General features: G+C 44.4%; 9 protein-coding genes across 9 annotated transcripts; 4 read left to right on the forward strand and 5 right to left on the reverse strand.

Annotated features, from left to right (window-relative positions):
* Positions 1-993: 993 nt before the first annotated feature.
* On the reverse strand, positions 994-2,422 carry V865_000552 (uncharacterized protein; the record flags this gene model as incomplete). Its single annotated transcript, XM_066224382.1, has 2 exons — positions 994-2,102; positions 2,176-2,422. 2 exons carry the CDS (start codon positions 2,420-2,422, stop codon positions 994-996), a joined length of 1,356 nt encoding a protein of 451 aa, XP_066080479.1.
* Positions 2,423-3,856: 1,434 nt separating this feature from the next.
* V865_000553 (uncharacterized protein) lies at positions 3,857-4,315 on the forward strand (the record flags this gene model as incomplete). The annotated part of the gene is made up of 2 exons (XM_066224383.1): positions 3,857-4,234; positions 4,307-4,315. 2 exons carry the CDS (start codon positions 3,857-3,859, stop codon positions 4,313-4,315), a joined length of 387 nt encoding a protein of 128 aa, XP_066080480.1.
* A 484-nt stretch (positions 4,316-4,799) lies between these two features.
* On the reverse strand, positions 4,800-5,752 carry V865_000554 (ubiquitin-conjugating enzyme E2 N; the record flags this gene model as incomplete). The annotated part of the gene is made up of 6 exons (XM_066224384.1): positions 4,800-4,935; positions 5,045-5,117; positions 5,191-5,204; positions 5,282-5,363; positions 5,477-5,591; positions 5,723-5,752. The coding sequence occupies 6 exons, from the start codon at positions 5,750-5,752 to the stop codon at positions 4,800-4,802; spliced, it is 450 nt and encodes a 149-aa protein (XP_066080481.1).
* Positions 5,753-6,678: 926 nt separating this feature from the next.
* On the forward strand, positions 6,679-8,354 carry V865_000555 (uncharacterized protein; the record flags this gene model as incomplete). The annotated part of the gene is made up of 13 exons (XM_066224385.1): positions 6,679-6,709; positions 6,772-6,847; positions 6,905-6,944; positions 7,009-7,028; positions 7,089-7,113; positions 7,175-7,271; positions 7,360-7,480; positions 7,541-7,644; positions 7,698-7,731; positions 7,783-7,878; positions 7,942-7,990; positions 8,049-8,154; positions 8,209-8,354. The coding sequence occupies 13 exons, from the start codon at positions 6,679-6,681 to the stop codon at positions 8,352-8,354; spliced, it is 945 nt and encodes a 314-aa protein (XP_066080482.1).
* A 604-nt stretch (positions 8,355-8,958) lies between these two features.
* Positions 8,959-10,544, forward strand: V865_000556 (uncharacterized protein; the record flags this gene model as incomplete). The annotated part of the gene is made up of 6 exons (XM_066224386.1): positions 8,959-9,129; positions 9,194-9,311; positions 9,388-9,638; positions 9,730-9,945; positions 10,025-10,210; positions 10,275-10,544. The coding sequence occupies 6 exons, from the start codon at positions 8,959-8,961 to the stop codon at positions 10,542-10,544; spliced, it is 1,212 nt and encodes a 403-aa protein (XP_066080483.1).
* A 299-nt stretch (positions 10,545-10,843) lies between these two features.
* Positions 10,844-11,239, reverse strand: V865_000557 (uncharacterized protein; the record flags this gene model as incomplete). The annotated part of the gene is made up of 1 exon (XM_066224387.1): positions 10,844-11,239. One exon carries the CDS (start codon positions 11,237-11,239, stop codon positions 10,844-10,846), a length of 396 nt encoding a protein of 131 aa, XP_066080484.1.
* A 703-nt stretch (positions 11,240-11,942) lies between these two features.
* Positions 11,943-13,814, reverse strand: V865_000558 (uncharacterized protein; the record flags this gene model as incomplete). Its single annotated transcript, XM_066224388.1, has 7 exons — positions 11,943-12,061; positions 12,134-12,187; positions 12,576-12,764; positions 12,932-13,077; positions 13,154-13,324; positions 13,385-13,489; positions 13,546-13,814. The coding sequence occupies 7 exons, from the start codon at positions 13,812-13,814 to the stop codon at positions 11,943-11,945; spliced, it is 1,053 nt and encodes a 350-aa protein (XP_066080485.1).
* Positions 13,815-14,695: 881 nt separating this feature from the next.
* V865_000559 (uncharacterized protein) lies at positions 14,696-15,923 on the forward strand (the record flags this gene model as incomplete). The annotated part of the gene is made up of 5 exons (XM_066224389.1): positions 14,696-14,740; positions 14,840-15,208; positions 15,316-15,525; positions 15,642-15,833; positions 15,900-15,923. The coding sequence occupies 5 exons, from the start codon at positions 14,696-14,698 to the stop codon at positions 15,921-15,923; spliced, it is 840 nt and encodes a 279-aa protein (XP_066080486.1).
* A 144-nt stretch (positions 15,924-16,067) lies between these two features.
* Positions 16,068-17,320, reverse strand: V865_000560 (uncharacterized protein; the record flags this gene model as incomplete). The annotated part of the gene is made up of 5 exons (XM_066224390.1): positions 16,068-16,214; positions 16,277-16,626; positions 16,803-16,818; positions 16,887-17,036; positions 17,111-17,320. 5 exons carry the CDS (start codon positions 17,318-17,320, stop codon positions 16,068-16,070), a joined length of 873 nt encoding a protein of 290 aa, XP_066080487.1.
* Positions 17,321-18,069: the final 749 nt, after the last annotated feature.

Raw genomic sequence — 18,069 nt, forward strand, 5'->3', positions numbered from 1 at the left:
TGCATAGGACCTTCAATCATGATATCGGTCAGTTCGTCTCTGAAAGTCTGCAAAGAGCGAAAATCTTTATGTCTCTCTCCCTCCACCCAACCGGGTTCTTGCTTTGGGTGGAAAATCCAATGGCTATACTAAGCGGTTCATTCAAGTAGAAATAATCCATGTACCCCAATACTCTTTGTTGTAAATCGTTGACATCCATTTCAGTGATTTGATCACCGTCAGTTTCAGCATCAGGGCCAGTGGGCCAAACGATTGTAATGACTGAACTGATATCGGAGATTCCATTTTTGGGGCATTTATCCAAGATCTGTTGACGCACTGATGATTGATGGGGAATGCAAATTAAGGTACGATCAATCATAATAGGGAAGTGTCTCACTCACAACAAGCATCTTCTTCCAGTCGAGATAACAATTGAGATCTCTTTACATTCAAAGACAAACAGCATGGTTCAGCCCTTGTGATTGGAACCAGAGCGATGCTGTCATCCGGTCCTTGTTCTGATTCTGCCAAGAGCTCATGAATGGTTGGAAATGGACGAGAACCTGTGGATGACCTCACATCACCCCGGAATTGGGTGTCAGAGCTCCCATCGACTGTGCTCACAAGCGCAGTGTGACTGGGCTTATTATTGATGGGTAAATGGATGGCGATCAGGGTAGTAAGCGGCAAAGAAACTTTATCATCTTGTATGCGTTTAGCTGCACATTAAGGTCGATCTGGAGCTGTCTCATCCTTTATGGGGTCTAAGAACCATGCATAGCCTCAAAGAAGGCCGTTTGAACCGAATTAGAAGGCAAGACGAGACATCGAAGGAGGTCGACGATCCTTCTATCTATGTTAAGAGAAGCACCTTGCATTCTACCTTCCTTTGTAGAGTCTAAGAGATGATCGTATCTCTCTAAGCGAGCCAATATCGGTAGCCCCATCGAGTTTCAATGCATCAAATCAGAAGTATATTTGTAGACTAGACAGATACGACGTTCACCTTATCTAAAGCTCCGAGATGATCTCTGCCACTTGATCGAGTTCATCATCCGATTCTTCCACTTTGACCAGCCACGTATCCTCTTCATGAGTGAACACACCATACTTCGTCGATAATCTCTTTCTCAGCATATTCTGATGATGCGCAGCTCGTCTACTTGACCTATCATCCGATAAGATTGTATCAGTGTAAGTCTTCGAAGCTTCAGTGATGGATTCGATATCTTCGACTCTTTCATCTTCGGTGATTTCATCACCCTTGTAATTTACAATCTTATCAATCAGGGGATCAGCGGAGTGAAACCCTTCAGGAACATCTTCCATTTTATCAATGATGGTTCCTCTGGATAACGGATGGGTGTTGTCGTCCATCTCTTTCAGTCTTTCGTTCCAAAGGGTATTGAACTCTTCGGGATAAGCGAGGACTTCGGTTTTCCGAGCAACTTGTTTACCTTTATCACCTCCTGTTCGGACCAAGTCTCGACTTTGATTTTCTTCTGCTTGAGCAGTGATCAAACGAGATGCAGATCCATCCGATGAGTCCGACGCAGACTGTGTCAGGCAGTAAGTAAACTTTTTGGCCATCTCACGATATTTCGGGACATTGAACAGATGATCGTATTGATCTCTTGTACTTTCAATTTCGCCATCTGGATATTCTTCATAGTACATCAGGCTACCTTCTGGGGCATCATCACGGTCGTCGTCACCGTGATTTTCAAAGGAAAACCCCAATCTGTATTTTTGACATAAGCTACTAACGAGATCCCGATAACAGGTTCTCAAATATTTTGAGCTTTTCTCATCAATGTTATCTCTCATCAGATCCCTACCTGTATTTCTCCGATGTCTTAATGTCTTGACATCTTCACTTCTCTCTTTCTTTGTGTACAGAACGGGTTCTTCCGGATCATGGATGACGGTTGATCCGATCGCTCTCATCAACGGATCGTCCTCCTGGTATGCTCTCATATGTAGATGGAATCGTTTTTTCAACCTTGCCAGATCCATCTGTATTTCATAACCTTTTTCATTCTCTGGCCAGACAATTTCGATCACGGATGTTGGATCTCTCAGTCCACTGGGTGGACAATCGTGTTTGAGTTCCTCGTAGACTATTGTAAGATAATGAGCATATACGAACTCCAAATAATACCGTGATACAGGCGGTGAAGTAAAAATACTCACTAGCAATGTTATCCTCTGGGTTAGTCAAGACTTCAGATCGGTTGACCAGAACACCTGAAGCAAGTACAGCTTTGGGGGCAAAGAGAGTGAGGGCCTGGTTGACCTCTACATTTGATTGTCTATCCCATTGATCGAGGACCTCATCAATAGAGGGCATAGATGTTCGGTGCACGCTAGGAGAGGTCATACCGGTATTTTGCTGTGCAATGCCAGATTGATTGGCGGTGTCCGAGGATCTGGGCGGCATGCTCGGTCTGTTTGTCTAGTATGTCAACAAGTTAAAACCATGATGGTAGTCTTTCAAAGCTTGGACCCTTTTTTATATCTTTTGGGAATCATGCGGCATTGCATTGTGTCGCGGTGGTCCTTTGAGAGAGCAAGAAGAGAAGGAACACAGAAGTAAACGTAGATTCTTTCAGCCAGGAAGGCACACCCTCCCTTTCACTGTATCTCCTTTGATCATATATCATCCTCTCGAATCACTTCTTCTAAAGGGAGTGAGTGGCACACCCCTCGACTACAGGTACACATCGCTATGCTTGTTATTCGGGTCAAACATGAATACTATCAGGTTGCACAAGCGAGTAGCAAATTCAATGAAGTATTTGTATATGAACACAAATTTATCTATATGTAGCGGGGACCTATGCATCACTCCAACACAGAAGGAGGCTGTTAAGCTCCAAGCCATCTACTGTGCCGTGTTGTACTGTCGCGGCTATTAAGCAGCTGAATTCAACGAGTTTCTACCCTTGCTCAAGACTTTGGAAACTTCCTGAAGGACGTCACAGCATCTCCTTCCGGCATCAGCATAGCTTGCAGCATCTCCAGTACGTTTGGACTCCTCAAATTGACTTTTGACGCTTGACTGATCGTAAGCTCCGATCAGACTCCTGCTCCCGTTACCTATCATGAGGGCTTCGGTTGTCAGAAAAAGAACAACACTGAGTAGTAGACGAGACAAAACGTACTAGTGGTATATCTGTGGATGATTTCTAATAAATCAGCCCGAGTCGCTTGGTCGATGGTCGATGTATCTGTTGTAAACATGATGGTTGGTATCACTGATATGAGGAATAGTTTGGACGTAATTAGAGATTTTTTCGACACTCACAAGACTAATATAAGCTGAGTCGTCTCGAAATTCGTAGGTCCACAACAACGGACTGCACAGTACGAAAATCACCATCCTTGGAGCTGACGAGAGGACCTAATCGTTGACGTATTGCTGTACTGTACGTATGTAGATCCATTTCACTATACATCTTGATGTCTCTTTTATACCATCCTCGTCGAAAGGATGTTGACAAAACATCTTCCAAAACAAAAGTATCATGAGGTCCAGTACTATGGTGATCCCAACCACCACATCCCGAGACGATACTCTACTTTGAAGACTGCACACAAAAGATGAAAAGAGGTTGATGTTTTGCTGTTCATACACTTTTTCAGACGAGGAATGAGGTGGACTACCTCCACCTCTTGTTGTCCGGGAATCTCCGCTCTCGCTTCGATGACTGACTTGGGTGGCCAAGCATAGCTATCAAGCAATTGATCTGGATCTACCCATCTACTGATACTAACGTGTATCTATAACCATCGATCCAGCTCAAATCTCTATTTCTATCATCTTCGTCTCAAGCTCTATCTTACCTCTCACAACATCCTCCCCACATCAACAATGACATCTCTCCTTCGATCCGCTTTTCCATCCATGTCTCGCCCCTTACCTATTCGATCACTATCCACCTTCTCTCCCCTGCTATCCAAAAAAGCACCTTCCTTCACTCGACCTGGTCCTCCTCCACTCCCACCGTCCGACCAAGCAGAGTTCGAAGCGCTCATCAAAGCTAACGAGACGATCGGTGCATCACCTGATATAGTAGATAATCCCCAAAAGGGGATCAAGGCATCGGAGGAGCTGCACAAGGACGTTAGGAGAGGACCAAGGCCCGATTTCGAGGGTGATGTCAATCCCAAGACGGGCGAGAGGGGCGGTCCGAAGAGTGATCCGTTCAAGGCGGGGGATCAGGATTGGAGTTATGCAGGGAGAGTGACGGTGAGTTTAACTCATATTTGGGGTCTCAAGCTGAGGAGAAGAATGCTGATGTTTTGTTTTTGATCATGATAGGACTTTTGATCTGAATTCAAAAGAAGCAATGCACTTCCGATAGTGATCAAGATATCCATTGCTATCATTTATCATGTCACACCAAATTCACACATAATCACTTATATCATTTATAGATGACCAATTACAATGTGTTGCACTGTATCGTTAATTCTCTTTCACAAGACTCTCAACTTTCGGATACAATCTCCCATATTGCTTTATTGCACCGTGACAACACGACATGAGTCAGAGCATAGAATGGATATCATTCGTAATGTTATCACTATATCACATCACAAGGAAAAACAATGTAACCGAAGTTATGACCAAAGGGTATATACACAAAAAAACACGTAGCTAGCCGAAAATAATAATCCAGACTTGAGTAATCCGATAACACGAATCTATCTCTAAGATACTTCTGACTGATCGTCCCTTCCCTCCTTCTCTGCTCTTTCACCTGGTATGATCGACCGCAAGCGAGAGTCGATAGGTGAATACAATAGGTAGATTAATTAGCATATTGCCTGGTCCATTCTTTAGCTTGGGCGATGGCTGCACTTTGATTCTCTTTCCAGTTCTGCGCTACGTCGTTGGCGAGGGGATCATCGGGGTTGGGAGCTCCCAGAAGAGCTTGAATGGAGAGGCTACGAAACGTACGATGCGTAAGCTTCAGGACATATGATGAGTGTGAAGGATGGACGGTGAAAGGTAAGATTATGATCTGATCAAATGATTATAGGATAAACCACTCACAGGACAGTTCGGATTTGCAATGCTGGAGACCATTTATCTTTCAGAATATCGAGACAGATTCTACCGAGTTTGTCTATTATGATATAAGGATATCAGCATGGCTCGTTAGTGCTCAAGGATGGGATGGTGATTGAAGATGGACATACCGATATTTGGGTGACTGTTTCATTATCATAGCTCATCATCAGCTGAATTGCTTCCAGCCTTGGCTAATCCCTCTTGTACAGATAGACTCACTAGATCTTGGTCAAGAATCTCACTTTTGGTGGGTTCATAGGATATTCTTCAGGTAAGAACAGCTCGAGTTTGAATATACCTCCTATATGATGATAAAGGGGGATAATTAGAGAGTTGAGAGGAAAGGAAACGAAATCGTTGATTAGCAAGCCGAACTGAAGATATGCACAGGACAGCTGAATTTAGTTTACTCACCTTCATATGGCGATGATTCCGGTCCAGCAACAGTCACATCGAAATGTCTCAAATTATCGTCCTTGGGCGCTGCTGATATACCAGGTGGTGAATCTGCCATAAGACGTTCTGTCTCCTATACGATCGAACGGTCGGTGTGATGTGGAGATTTAGAAGTGGGAAGTGGACATTTCAAGATGGTTTTAAAAAGAGCACCTCAGTCAGTATAAGTCCTCGTGCCCCAGGCGGTATTTGACATTGACGAACCTTCAAAATACGCTTGGGTAGACCTGACATCGTTTCTCACTCTTCTGATCTAATCTACGAATTGAAAGTGGGAAGACCTGAATCGAACAATGCTATTACTATTCTGATCGGCTTTGCTTGGCTAAGAATCGGGTTTTCACTCACTGTGACAGGCGATGTATATGCTCTACGTGAGTAGTGTACTCAATGCTATTGAAGATATTGCTAAGCATAAGCAACAGATGAATCTCGCTTTGCATGACGTTTTAGGATGGTCATCACATCCCACATCAACAGCCAGTGCACCCAGTAATGTTTGGGATAAAGTACAATAAATCCATCTGGTAAATATTCATCGTCAGCTCGGTTATGTAACCGGTGTTCATGATGTCGCTCTTCATGACCTGCTCTCCGTTGCTCGCTCTCCGTTATGAAAACACGCATATGTGGATAGGAGAGCGTGGGCTCTTGGTGTCATCTTGGAGCAAGTGTGCGGTGAGCAAATCATGGATTGCAAGTATGTCGCTCTCCGTCGGTGAGAGAGCGACTACCTCGATCGGCGGGAAAGAAGAGCGTGGTCTGCTTGTACCTCAAAGAACAATGGATGGCCATATCGCTCTCCTTCTCTCTACTGCTCGTATTGATGCTCTTCAGCTTCCGCTCTTCATGACTGTGACGCCAGAGTGCATATCCGTTTGATTGATATGCAAAGCATCTAAGTTAGCTCTTTGATGCTGACTGCTTTGTCGCTCTCCTTTGATGTCAGTTAGACCGGTTATATTTCTCAGGTATAGCCGTAATCGAAAGATAAATATCGAAATAGACTGAATGGAATTGGTTGAATCAGAAGATCAACAATCCAGCTCTTCTTCACTTTCTCTTTCGCTCTCCTTCACATCCAGTCTATTGGCATCATCAGCATATATCTCAAGCTCACACACTATCATAGAACATAGAATATCGGATCGGAAGTCACAATGGCAGCTGTCAAAGAAGGAGATTACGATGGTGAGTTCACCTGTTCGTCGATCACCGATTGCTGCTGATGGTGTCAATACTCTTGTCTGTAGGTATCCGAGAGCAGGTCAGAAAGATCATGAAGCAGCCAGGATATGACGATGGATCAGCTGGACCAGTATTAGTGCGGTGAGTATCCGATTCCTACTTCACTGACCTCAGGATTCAGGCTGATGGCAAATATAGGTTGGCATGGCATGCGTCAGGTAATTTCAGCTTGGTCGAGGTAAGCAGCTATCCAATACCCCAAGAGGGCGGGCCCAACAGCTGATACACTTCCATGGATCCAGCATACTGGAGGATCCAACGGGTGAGCTCAATACGCGTTCCATTGTTCGATCGCGCATGATAGCTGATGATATATATCTAGAGCCGGAATGCGATTTCCTCCAGAGGTAAGCTACGTGACTTGCTGAAAATGGGCAGTCAAGAATCTGACATATCGCTCTTCTATAGTCGGTAGACCCAGCCAATGCAGGCTTACATCACGCCATATCGTTCTGTCTGCCCATCCAAGCTGCTAATCCATGGTTATCACATGCGGATCTGTGGAGTAAGTCATGAGATACTCTTGGAGTAGAATGGGTTTCTCATTTCCGCCCCGAAGTCTTCGGCTGACATTAGTCTCGCCTTTGCCTTAGCCCTCGCCGGAATCACAGCTATTGAAGCTATGGGAGGACCTAAGATACCTTGGGAACCAGGAAGGACGGATTACTCAACTGCTGAAGCTGCAGCTGAACATAGGGGAGATATAAGTGATAGGTGAGCAGAATCCTTATTGCTCGACCGTTACGATCTTAGCTTATAGATATGATTCATCAGACTACCTGATGGTGCTCTTGGCGCGGATCATATAAGAGAAGTATTTGGAAGGATGGGATTCTCGGATCGGGAGATAGTAGCTCTCTCAGGTGCACATGCTCTAGGTAAGCTCTATGTGTCTGATATTGCCTGTACGTCAGCTTATGAATGCTTTCAGGTCGATGCCATGAAGATCGAAGTGGTTTCGAAGGGTAAGTTGACTGTGAGCAGAAGTGGTGTAGTTGGCTGATTAGGGAATATAGACAATGGGTAGTAAATCCCATTCGATTCTCCAACCAATACTATAAATTATTGTTGCGAGATATCTGGAAGCCTAGGCAGTGGGATGGACCATTCCAGTGAGAATCTGCATCGGTTTGACCAGCTTGCAACGATAAGTCGCTGACGGTACACCCCAACAGGTACGAAGCTATCGTCGCAGGTACGAAGTTGATGATGCTTCCAACCGATGTGAGCTGCTCGTTTATGTTGTCAAGCATTGATAATGGATAGCTGACATTTCTCATAGATGGCATTGGTACAGGATCCCAAGTTCAAGCCATGGGTAGAGAAGTATGCAGCAGATCAGGATCTCTTCTTCAAAGATTTCTCAATGGCGTTTGCCAAACTCATAGGTGAGCTATCGCATTTAATCCTAAGGATCAGGTAGCTGATGAAGAGCGATACAGAACTCGGAGTAGAAAGGGACGATACTGGATTCGCTCAACTGGTCAAGAAATCTGCTAGAGAAGGCAAACCATTAGATCAAACCGCTCAGCCTTCTGGTGGTGGATGTCCTTTTGCAGGTGGGAAGAAGAGAGATGCCAAGTTGTAGATGCGGAGTGGAAGGTAACTCATTACGTTGTATTTCATGGTAATGTATCCTTTACTCATACCCTACCGTGAAGTCATTATCCTCCCGGTCTCTTGCTCTCGTCAAGTATCTTGATTTGCATACCGATTGTAGGCTTTCGAATACGATTCTGGTAATTGCCAAGAGACCATCCCATCTCACCCCAAAGGACGTTTCACCAACATCGGTTTATTACGTTTCAGCGAGTCATCCTTTGATCCTCTGTCCTGATCCAGATAGAGGTAGAAAGGATATCATCCTTTGTGCAGCTCTCATCACTCGATTGAATGTGTGTTAGACAGGGAACGTCGTTGGAAAGGGTATACCCCAGTGGTTGAGAGAGATATCATCGCTGTCGTTGTCTGTTGTTTGAAGTTGGAGTGAAGACTGATCAATATACCATAAACATCCTATAAAATAGTGTAAATCAGAGAAAGAGATCAAGCGAACCAAGATACCATATGGCCGGAAGAGGAGAGCAAGTGATACATTCTTTTACAATCAACTTAAACTCAATAAAACCTGTAAATCAAAAACAATCAACTACTATCCTCTTGATCCAACATTCTCTATCTTATCTTTCAAAATGCAATTATCAATCATACCCTACCTCACAATCCTATCGATACTATTTCCAACTTCCCTCGCACAGCTAGATACCGATATAATATGTCCCGATGGATCTCTGACCGAATATCTAACATCGATAATGGATGTCCTCTTCACTAATGGATTGACGACATTCGAACAATTGATTGTACATTGGTCAGAAACAGATATGGGATATGAATTCTTACATGATCTGTATAACTTCGGGTCAGAAGTTGACGGTGCTAGTTCCGCCCAATGACGCTTTTCAGGAAAGTGGGATCGTAAGTCCGTTTGAAGGGTTGACTGAAGATTGGGGGACGGAATTGGGTGAATTACACCTACTTCAAGGTAGGTAGATTTATCCATCTCTAAGAGTCACTGAGAGAGAAAGGGATGATGATAATGATTTTAATGATATGTTCAGGTGAATGGACGTACGATCAGATACCACAATCTGGACACGCAGTAGCTGCCACATCCCTCTTACTAGCCAACGAGCTCAACTCGACTGATATACAATCCAATGCGTATCAGGCGATGGTACTTGAACGAGGGAATGATGACTCGGTGATAATAAATGGATGGTGGGGTAACGCTACTTCTACTTCGGGACCTTTAGATCTGAGTGGTTCAGGTGGATTATTGGATAATTTGATTATATTGCCTATTGATCAGGTGAGTAACTACACGACAAGACCCGCTCTTCTACATCATCCTTCTATCTCTTTATTAGATATGACAGCTTTTCGCTAAATATACACTTCAGGTCCTATCATTCCCTCCATCCTTGTCTACCGCTCTTCAAGCACCAGGTCTTACCAATGTGTCCTCAGCTCTACAAGTAGTTGGTAAATCGTCAGCCGTCGAGCAACTCTCAGAAGGAGGATTTACCATATTCGTACCGCTCGATTCGGTCTGGGATGACGAGGTGAAGGATATAATGGTAGATGAAAGTAAAGCACCGGAGATGGTCGGTAACCATGTGAGCGTAATAACATTCATACCCTTACAAGAGCTGCGCGTACCAGATGTGCTCCTATACTAATTGAGATTGTGATTAGTTCACAACGTCCTATTCGCTCTTCTCACCTATGTGGATTCAACCTTCCACTTTCGAGTTACCCGTCGAATCAGGAGAGCAGTTGACTATACAGTATAATCAAGATGGATCTAGTTCAGTGATATACGGTGATGTGGAGGCTAAGATAGTAAGAAGTGATATTACGTTGAATAATGGAGTAATGCATGTGAGTAAAATTCATTTCTTTTTTTCATGTGACGAATTACTTACTGATGTTTTCATTGATTTAGATAATCGATCAAATCCTCTATCCAAGTTCCACTTCTTCCTCATCCAACAGTACCAAATCAGATAAACCCACTACAACTTCATCGATACCTTCCACAGCAGATTCCACATCACCTTCGATCCCTGATGGTTCCGACAGCAATGGTCAAGAAGGAGGAAAAGTGGTCATTCCTGATGCTCCTCAAAACAGTTCTAATTCCTCCACTTTCACTCTTTCGGTTACGCTCTTGGGATGTATAGCTGTAGGTTGGTTGGTAATCTATTCACAATAGTTGAGCTGGAAGAAAAGGATGATTGTGTTTGGGTCTTTTCAATATGATTCGCTCTGGTATCGCGAATGGGTTTGAAACCTCTATATAGTAAAATTAGTTGATATATGTATGCACTATGATTATACCCCAGACGTAATAATATACAACATATGCATGATGGTAATGGTGATGATTATGACAATAATGAGATTGGGTAATGCACAATACAACTTGATGGAAATAGTTTATTTATAAACACATCATTGAATCAGTACAGCAAAGGCAATTTGCATCAGTAAACGACCGTAAGTTAGACGACCTTACTCCTTACACCTATCTTCCCCCTTCCTGATATCCTCTAATAGTTTCTTCTTTGTCCTCTCCTCCTCCTCTTCTTTGATTTCATCAGCTCGTTTTCTCTTCAATTCCTCTTCAGCTCTTTTCATTTCTTCCTCTTGCCGTTTCCTCAATTTCTCCGCTTCCGCTTTCGTAAGCTCTTCCAACTGCTTTTTAGCTCGGTGGCTTCGTTTGATATCGTCATTCGCAGTTTTTAAATCTTCCTTCTCCTTTTCCAGCTTTTCGTTCTTCGTTCGTAATTCTTCATTTTCAAATTTCAATTCATCATATCTCACTTTCAAATTTTCATTCTCAGGAATTGAAGGTGATTTGATGTTTGCAATCCGATTTAAAAGAAGAAGAAGAAGTTTTCTTGCCATGATGGTCACATTGGATGGTGAATACTGGACTTGACTTGGTGGGCCTACATGCTGTGACGTATCTATATCCTGATCTGTGACCAGACCGTTGATTGCTAAGAGGAGATCCGAATAAGTGAACGAAGAGCGTAGGATCCTGTTGATGGCGAGAACGTCTGGTACGGTACAGAGAGAAGGGGTCATCTTGCAATCGAGTTTGATGAGAGGAAGGAGGTGAGGGTGTGGTACAGTCCTGAGGTTGGCGAGGAGTAATACTGATCTCGTTCACTCTGAGAAGTAGAGTTGAGAGGATACAAGGACGAGAAGTGACAGATGAAGGACGCGATAGTCTTGAAAGACATCAATATCGAGATTGATCATACCCTGCAAGCACGATACACAAAGATGCACTGACCGCGTATCAAGATGGAGGTGACGTACTGTGAGGGCAACGTTGATGCGCTCGGACGTTTAAGATAACTCATAAATAGCACAATCAAACCACAGTCATGTTAGCATGTATCAGGTTGTACTGTGTGTATTCCAACATGATGCACCGCGAATTACGATACGAAGAGTAGATCGTATGCATATAGAAATGATATTTACCGTATTATTGAACAACAAGTTGAATGAGAATGAAAGTGGAATCATATTGTCCGATACGGTAAGAGAAGAAGATGTTCATTATCATTATCACCCTGCCTCCTTCGCTCTTTTTTCATCACACACTATTTGTGCCGAGCTCAAACGGACATTCCACATCGCTGATTTGGGTAGATATCTCGGGTTTATTCGTCAATCCTACAATGGCCATCTTGAGTACGAGACGGAGTTTGAGATCTGAAGATATGATCATATCAGTACATAATAAGATTGATCGGATTATTTCAACAGTAGACACGGTATACTCACCTGGTCTAGTCGTTCCCGTCCATTTATGTCCACATGCTTGATATATGTCGTTCCCTGAGTTGACATGTCAGCGCGCTCTGTCTCTCGTTCCGGTTGCTAACCTCTCTCCACCTCCCCTCGCCTCCCAGGAATTGATCCTCTCTAGATGCCTCTGCCTCCCCCTTTCGCTCTCGCTCTCCTCTCCATGCCGATTCGCATGCTCTCTCTCTCTCTCTCCCTTTCGCTGTACGACTTCCTCTTGTCGGCTCCCCCTCCTCTCCATCTCCTTGATCCTCTCTCTCTCTCTCTCCTTATCTTTGGCCTCCTCCAGACGCCTTCCTGCTTCATCTCCCATCCTCGTTCTCCCGCTCCCTCTCCAATCCTCTTCATCTCTATCCCCCTCTCTTCTCTTTCTCTTCAACATTAGACCGATGATAGATCGCATGATAGTCATGTCACTCACAGGTAGTATCCGAAGTGTTCAACGCGCTATACTCGAAATTGACAGGAAGCTGTACGGGTTGTTGATCTTTATGGTCCATATAATGGTTACCCCAGTCTCCTTTCGCTATAGCTTTGTTGGTCGTCTCATCGTACAGTGTAGCTTGGAGGGATGTAAAGTGAATGGGGAGGTATGAGCCTGATCCGTCGCCTGGAAAGTACGCCAAACACAAGATCAGTACTTATAACAAAGTTGATCATGATATGTATTGGTAGGGTTAGAAGGACGAAGGGGGAAGTTGTTTGACTTCATCTGCAGGGAATATGCCAAAGTGGAATGGTGTGATGAAGGAGTATGCCCGCATGGGAATCACTTACCGTATAGATTGAGAGTCCCAGCAAAAGAGAAATTTGTCGGTACTCTATTGAACGATACGGTCGAATTATCAACTGTGAAAGGTGATTCTTTGTAAAATTCAAAGTTCGGTACTCTAGGTATAACGAAGAAGAGCGTTATGCCCAGGCTACAAACACCATTATTCAGTGTCCCTTCGCTCACTTCACTTTTGACCATACGATCGACAACTCGACAACACTCACGCTGCTAGAAATGCAAACATGATAAAAACCAATACCTTCCTAGTCAACCATTTGATACCGCATAATCCCCTTTGGTCCCTCGTCCATTCTTTCCATGCTTTACTGCGTTTATCACCTCGGAGTTCAGCTTGGCCACGACGGGATAGTTCGTGCAATTCGGATTTCTGCCATCTGGATGTGGATACAAACGTTTAGCAACCACCGCACCCAACTAGATTATGTGTCACTCACTCTGGTCCTAGCATAGGTACCGATACCATCTCCTCCCTACTTGCCGCGCTTTTATTGTTATCGCCATATGCAGAGGGAGCTACATGCGTAGATACAGGTCGATACCTATGGCTGATCATCAGCTATCCCCAGGTGAACGACGTTCGATTTGATTAACTCACATCGCATCATCCATCATACCCATTCCCAGAGCTCCACCGCTCCTGACACTACCTTCCTTCATCGCCCCATTCCTCTCACTCCATTTCGGTCCTACTCCATCAAAATCCGCCCTGACATCGAATGGCTCGTCGGCATCTTCCCCATCTTCATAGTAAAGAGAATTACGTGGTGGTCCGTCGGTGTAGGGGTTGGTATATGATGATTGTTGATTATTCGGTGGGTATTTGGATGCCGGTGCTGGGAAATCGTGAGATAGTCTCGATGACATAGTGCTCAGATGTGCCACTCAAGAGCTTGGGTGTTGGAATTATGTGGGACGATGATATCTGTGAAGCGATTTGTGAAAATGAAGAGCGGGAATGTGCGGATCATGAATTGAATCGATCGAGAAACCTCCTTTGTTAATTTCTTGTGTGAGTTGAAAGGTTGAACGAGGTCGCTGTGGTATGTGACTCTCGCTATTCCTCGACAGCTGTTGGCATACGGAGGTTCATATGTATATGGTGTATGATAGTACTCTAGTTGATTCTCGATATTGCATATAGAGGAAGTGTGCTGTGTGTATAATTCTACAATTTCTTTCCCATACAAAAAGAAGTGGACATGCATACTCATACACGCACGGGCCCCCACAGGCATGGGCCCGTTAAGCCTCATTCTGAAACACAGCCTCAATCTGTTTCATCTGTAATCCACATTAGTGCCACACTTGTATTCCCATTACAATCCTTTTGTAATCCCGTGATCCGAAGTGGGCAGTGAGGTGAGTGGGATTTGTAATCTCGATAAACAAGTCTCCCACTGCTGGGTACATCCCCGTTGTATTCCCCATTTCAACCTCAGTTTGTAATCACCTTTCTTAATCGTCCTTACAAACATCCTTATCCTCTTTAACCCTTATATCATCTTGATACTGGTGGAGGTGGTCCACTCGACAACAAACAGACAAATATCCGTGAGTCCATGGTCCATGGTCCATCGCAGAACCATCCCGTCTCTTCTGACTACTGGATTACATCCAAGCTGACCGACGTTCTCTTCTTACTCGCCATCTCACTCGCCGACCGTCCCCATCCACCCGCACACATATTCCGTATTGGTCTTGACTCTCACCATGGCTCACAACACAGCCAGTACCCATTGCTCGCCATGTCAGCCCCGACGTACGAAGAGATGGAAGCGAAGAGGCAGGAGGTGGGTAGTCGTCCTTCCATTACACTATATCCATCATCGCTTCTGAGATCCGTTTGTCACGGCACAACCCCAACTGACTCATCTTTTACTCTACCTTAGATGATAGCTTCGTTCAGAGAGATAGCAAGCGCCATGACCCGATGTGTCAAAGTGATCGAGGAATACACGTCCCTATCACCTTCATCACTTAACAAACCCGATTTGTCCATATTCCAAAATACCATCTTACCCAATGGTCAATTGGTTTCCGACTTACTCAAGGCGAACAGTCAAAAGGAGAAAGAGAAGAAGAAAAAAGAGAAGAAACCCAAGGATCCAAATGCACCTAAAAGACCACCCAGTGCATATATCTTCTTCCAAAATGAGATTAGGGATGAAATTAGGAATTCGAATCCCGGGATGTCCTATAAGGATATTTTGGGGGTGATCAGTGCTAAATGGAAGGATTTGACCGATGCTCAGAGAAAGGTAAGTTGGGTGAGCCTCTTATGAGGCCTATCCTCGTATATTTGTATCCTCGTTAGTATGACACAAGCTGACCTTGACCTCATCTGATACTTAATACTTTGATGTAGGTGTACGAAGATGCGTATGCCAAAGCTCAAGTAAATTTCGTCGAAGAAGAGAAAATCTACGCATCTACCAAACCTGCCGTCACTGGACAATCCTCTTCGGCAGGAGTCACCAACGACGCGGTCATTGATCCTACGTTGATTGCTGGGGTGGAAGATGGAGGCGATTCAGATAGTACGGATGATAGCGATGATTCAGAATCGGATGAGTCGGTGAGTCACTGTCATCTGAAACTCTCTCTTTGCATGACTCCATCGAAGATTCACGAGTTGTTCCAATTGCATATGATGCTGATATGAAGTAAACATATGAATATGACATGACTCAGCCCGGACCTATCGGATTATCCAAACCACTCACCACCGCTCTTCCCTTACAAGTCAACCCCTCGACCCTCCACGCGGCTACTGCTACTTTACCTGTGCCCACTCCAGCCGAAGATAAAAAGAAGGATAAAAAGAGGAAGAACAAGGATGGTGAAGTGGCTGTGGCTCCTGTCGGTGAGACAGGTGATAAGAAGGTAAGTCGATTTTACTCTGTATAGGTAGGAGAGTTGCGCTGATCATTTGTTCACTACGATCCAAAGAAAAAGAAAAAGAGCAAGGAGTAAGGGGTAAGGTTTACAGTACGGACACGCAATGATCGTATCAATGGGAGAGTGAAACATAATTCATATGTTTACAATATCGTGCTATGTATATCATCGACGAATCGCATCCCATACTTCCCCACACCTTAATTTGGACATTCTCAGTCACTCATCATCGTACAATGCTAGGTACACGAAATAACCAATTCTGATGAGAAGCGAGAGGCAGAACAGTGCCAGAAGTTGGTCCACAGCCTCTCGAATCTCTTTCAGTGAATCAAGTGTCTGCCTGACATAATCTGGGACTTGAACCTTTCCAAGATAAGATTCAGCAACGGCCCAATTATCATGTTTGTGAAGATCATGTCACTAACCTTAGATCGGTCACCCCAGTCGATAGATGCGGAAAGAAGCTTCAATTTTCGGATGATTTCATCGTCGACTATTTGCGCTCGGAGACGAGAGCAGATATCCATTTCTCCCTCTCTCTCAAACAGCATGTTAAGACCTTGAGGGTATTCGTTCGCTTCTTTGCACACGCTCATATCGGCACAAAGATCGAGGAACGCAGTAGTTAGAAGAGCAGGTCGAGACCCTGACGTGAGCCGCTTTGGGTAATTTTCTATATTACGCTTGTCGAATGGACCTTTGGTTTTCCATCGTGAAGGTAGTTGACCCTCTTGTTCAAATCCTATGATGGCCAGAATCGAGTAATTGATTTCATCTGACATTCATGTGAGATCAGCTTAGTGTTCTTGGAACAAGATGAGCCTATTGACGCTTGCAGTATCGCAAGAGAGGCAATGAGAGCTAGCAGCAGATTTGAAGGTCCTTTGAGCTGGAACTCATCGGACAATGTAGTACCCATACACGTCAAATGTCGGTAGCTGCAGCACTCACGAAATATTGCTTGCCACTGGGATCTCATCCAGGAAATCAGCCGTCTCTTCCCTTACTAACATCAACAACAAGGACACAACATACTTTTTCGTAGTCTTTCTGAGATTGTTCCATAATTCGTTGACTTTCGGCAGGTTGAGGATCGACTTCTCGAGTGTTCTGTACGACTGTGTAGGAGACGAGAGCCCGTACGAGTACACTCGACCACGTGTTCACGACATCTTGACGGTAAACCTGGAAACAGTCCATAACTCATATCAGATCTGGTCTAAGGGGATCTCCCGATCGCTCCATCCGAATTAACTCACCACTGTACCATCTTCGGTCTTGAAAGCTAACAGATAGTTCGGTTGATCATTTTCGTTCACATTACAACTCCTTCCTCTGTTATCGGGCATGAAGGCAAAAATGCCTGTAGGATTGTACATAATCAAAGAAGGGTCGGCTGTGGGCGGTTCCGCTTTAGCCCAAGACCAAGGAAGGGGTGTACCGGGGACGATGAATTTGTCGCTCTCCATACTTGTGTGTTCGTCTTGCAAGAACGACTGTGTCAACGTATTTTATTGGGTGGACAAACGCTCGGATGCCTGAAGAATGTAGGGACTCAATATTATCAACGCAACTATATGCTAGTTCGGAAAGAAGTAAGGTTGGGCTTAGCATGATGTAACGCTGATGTCATGTACGATAGCGCATACGACGTATGGCGTACTGTATTCTTCGAAAAAGGTTTGACTGATCATCTGTGCTTGTTTGAGCAGTCCTTTACGCACGTCACGCGAGGAGACACAGGAGTCGCAAGAAGTAATCAATGTTTCTCAACTTGCCAACACTATGCAGACAACCTTTTGGCCACCTTAGCCCCAGCTACATCCTGACAGTCGAAGAGCCCCTTGACGGTACACAACACGATGCATACATCACGACGGACACAGGGCTTGAGTATCAGCCACTATGACCGTTTAAACTCTTATGCTAATATGTATATTGCACCGGAGAAGCTATCCTGACTGGGCTCCGAATCACCTCAAAAATCCTATGCGAACAAACAAAATCAGCCAGTTTCTCATACCTAACAAGGAGCGAGACACTTACATTACGAATCTACATAACAACTCCAGTTTGGTCTCTCTCAGAGCGTGATACTTATTTTGTTCATGGATGAACAGAGTCGAAAGGATAAGAGGAGCGGGAGGGACATGACTGGGGTTGACTATGTCTCATCGTTGTCTCGGATGAAACGTCCGAGCGCATCAACCCTTTACGT

Source organism: Kwoniella europaea, chromosome 1 (genome assembly GCF_036810445.1).
Source record: "Kwoniella europaea PYCC6329 chromosome 1, complete sequence".
Taxonomy (NCBI): Eukaryota; Fungi; Basidiomycota; class Tremellomycetes; order Tremellales; family Cryptococcaceae; genus Kwoniella; species Kwoniella europaea.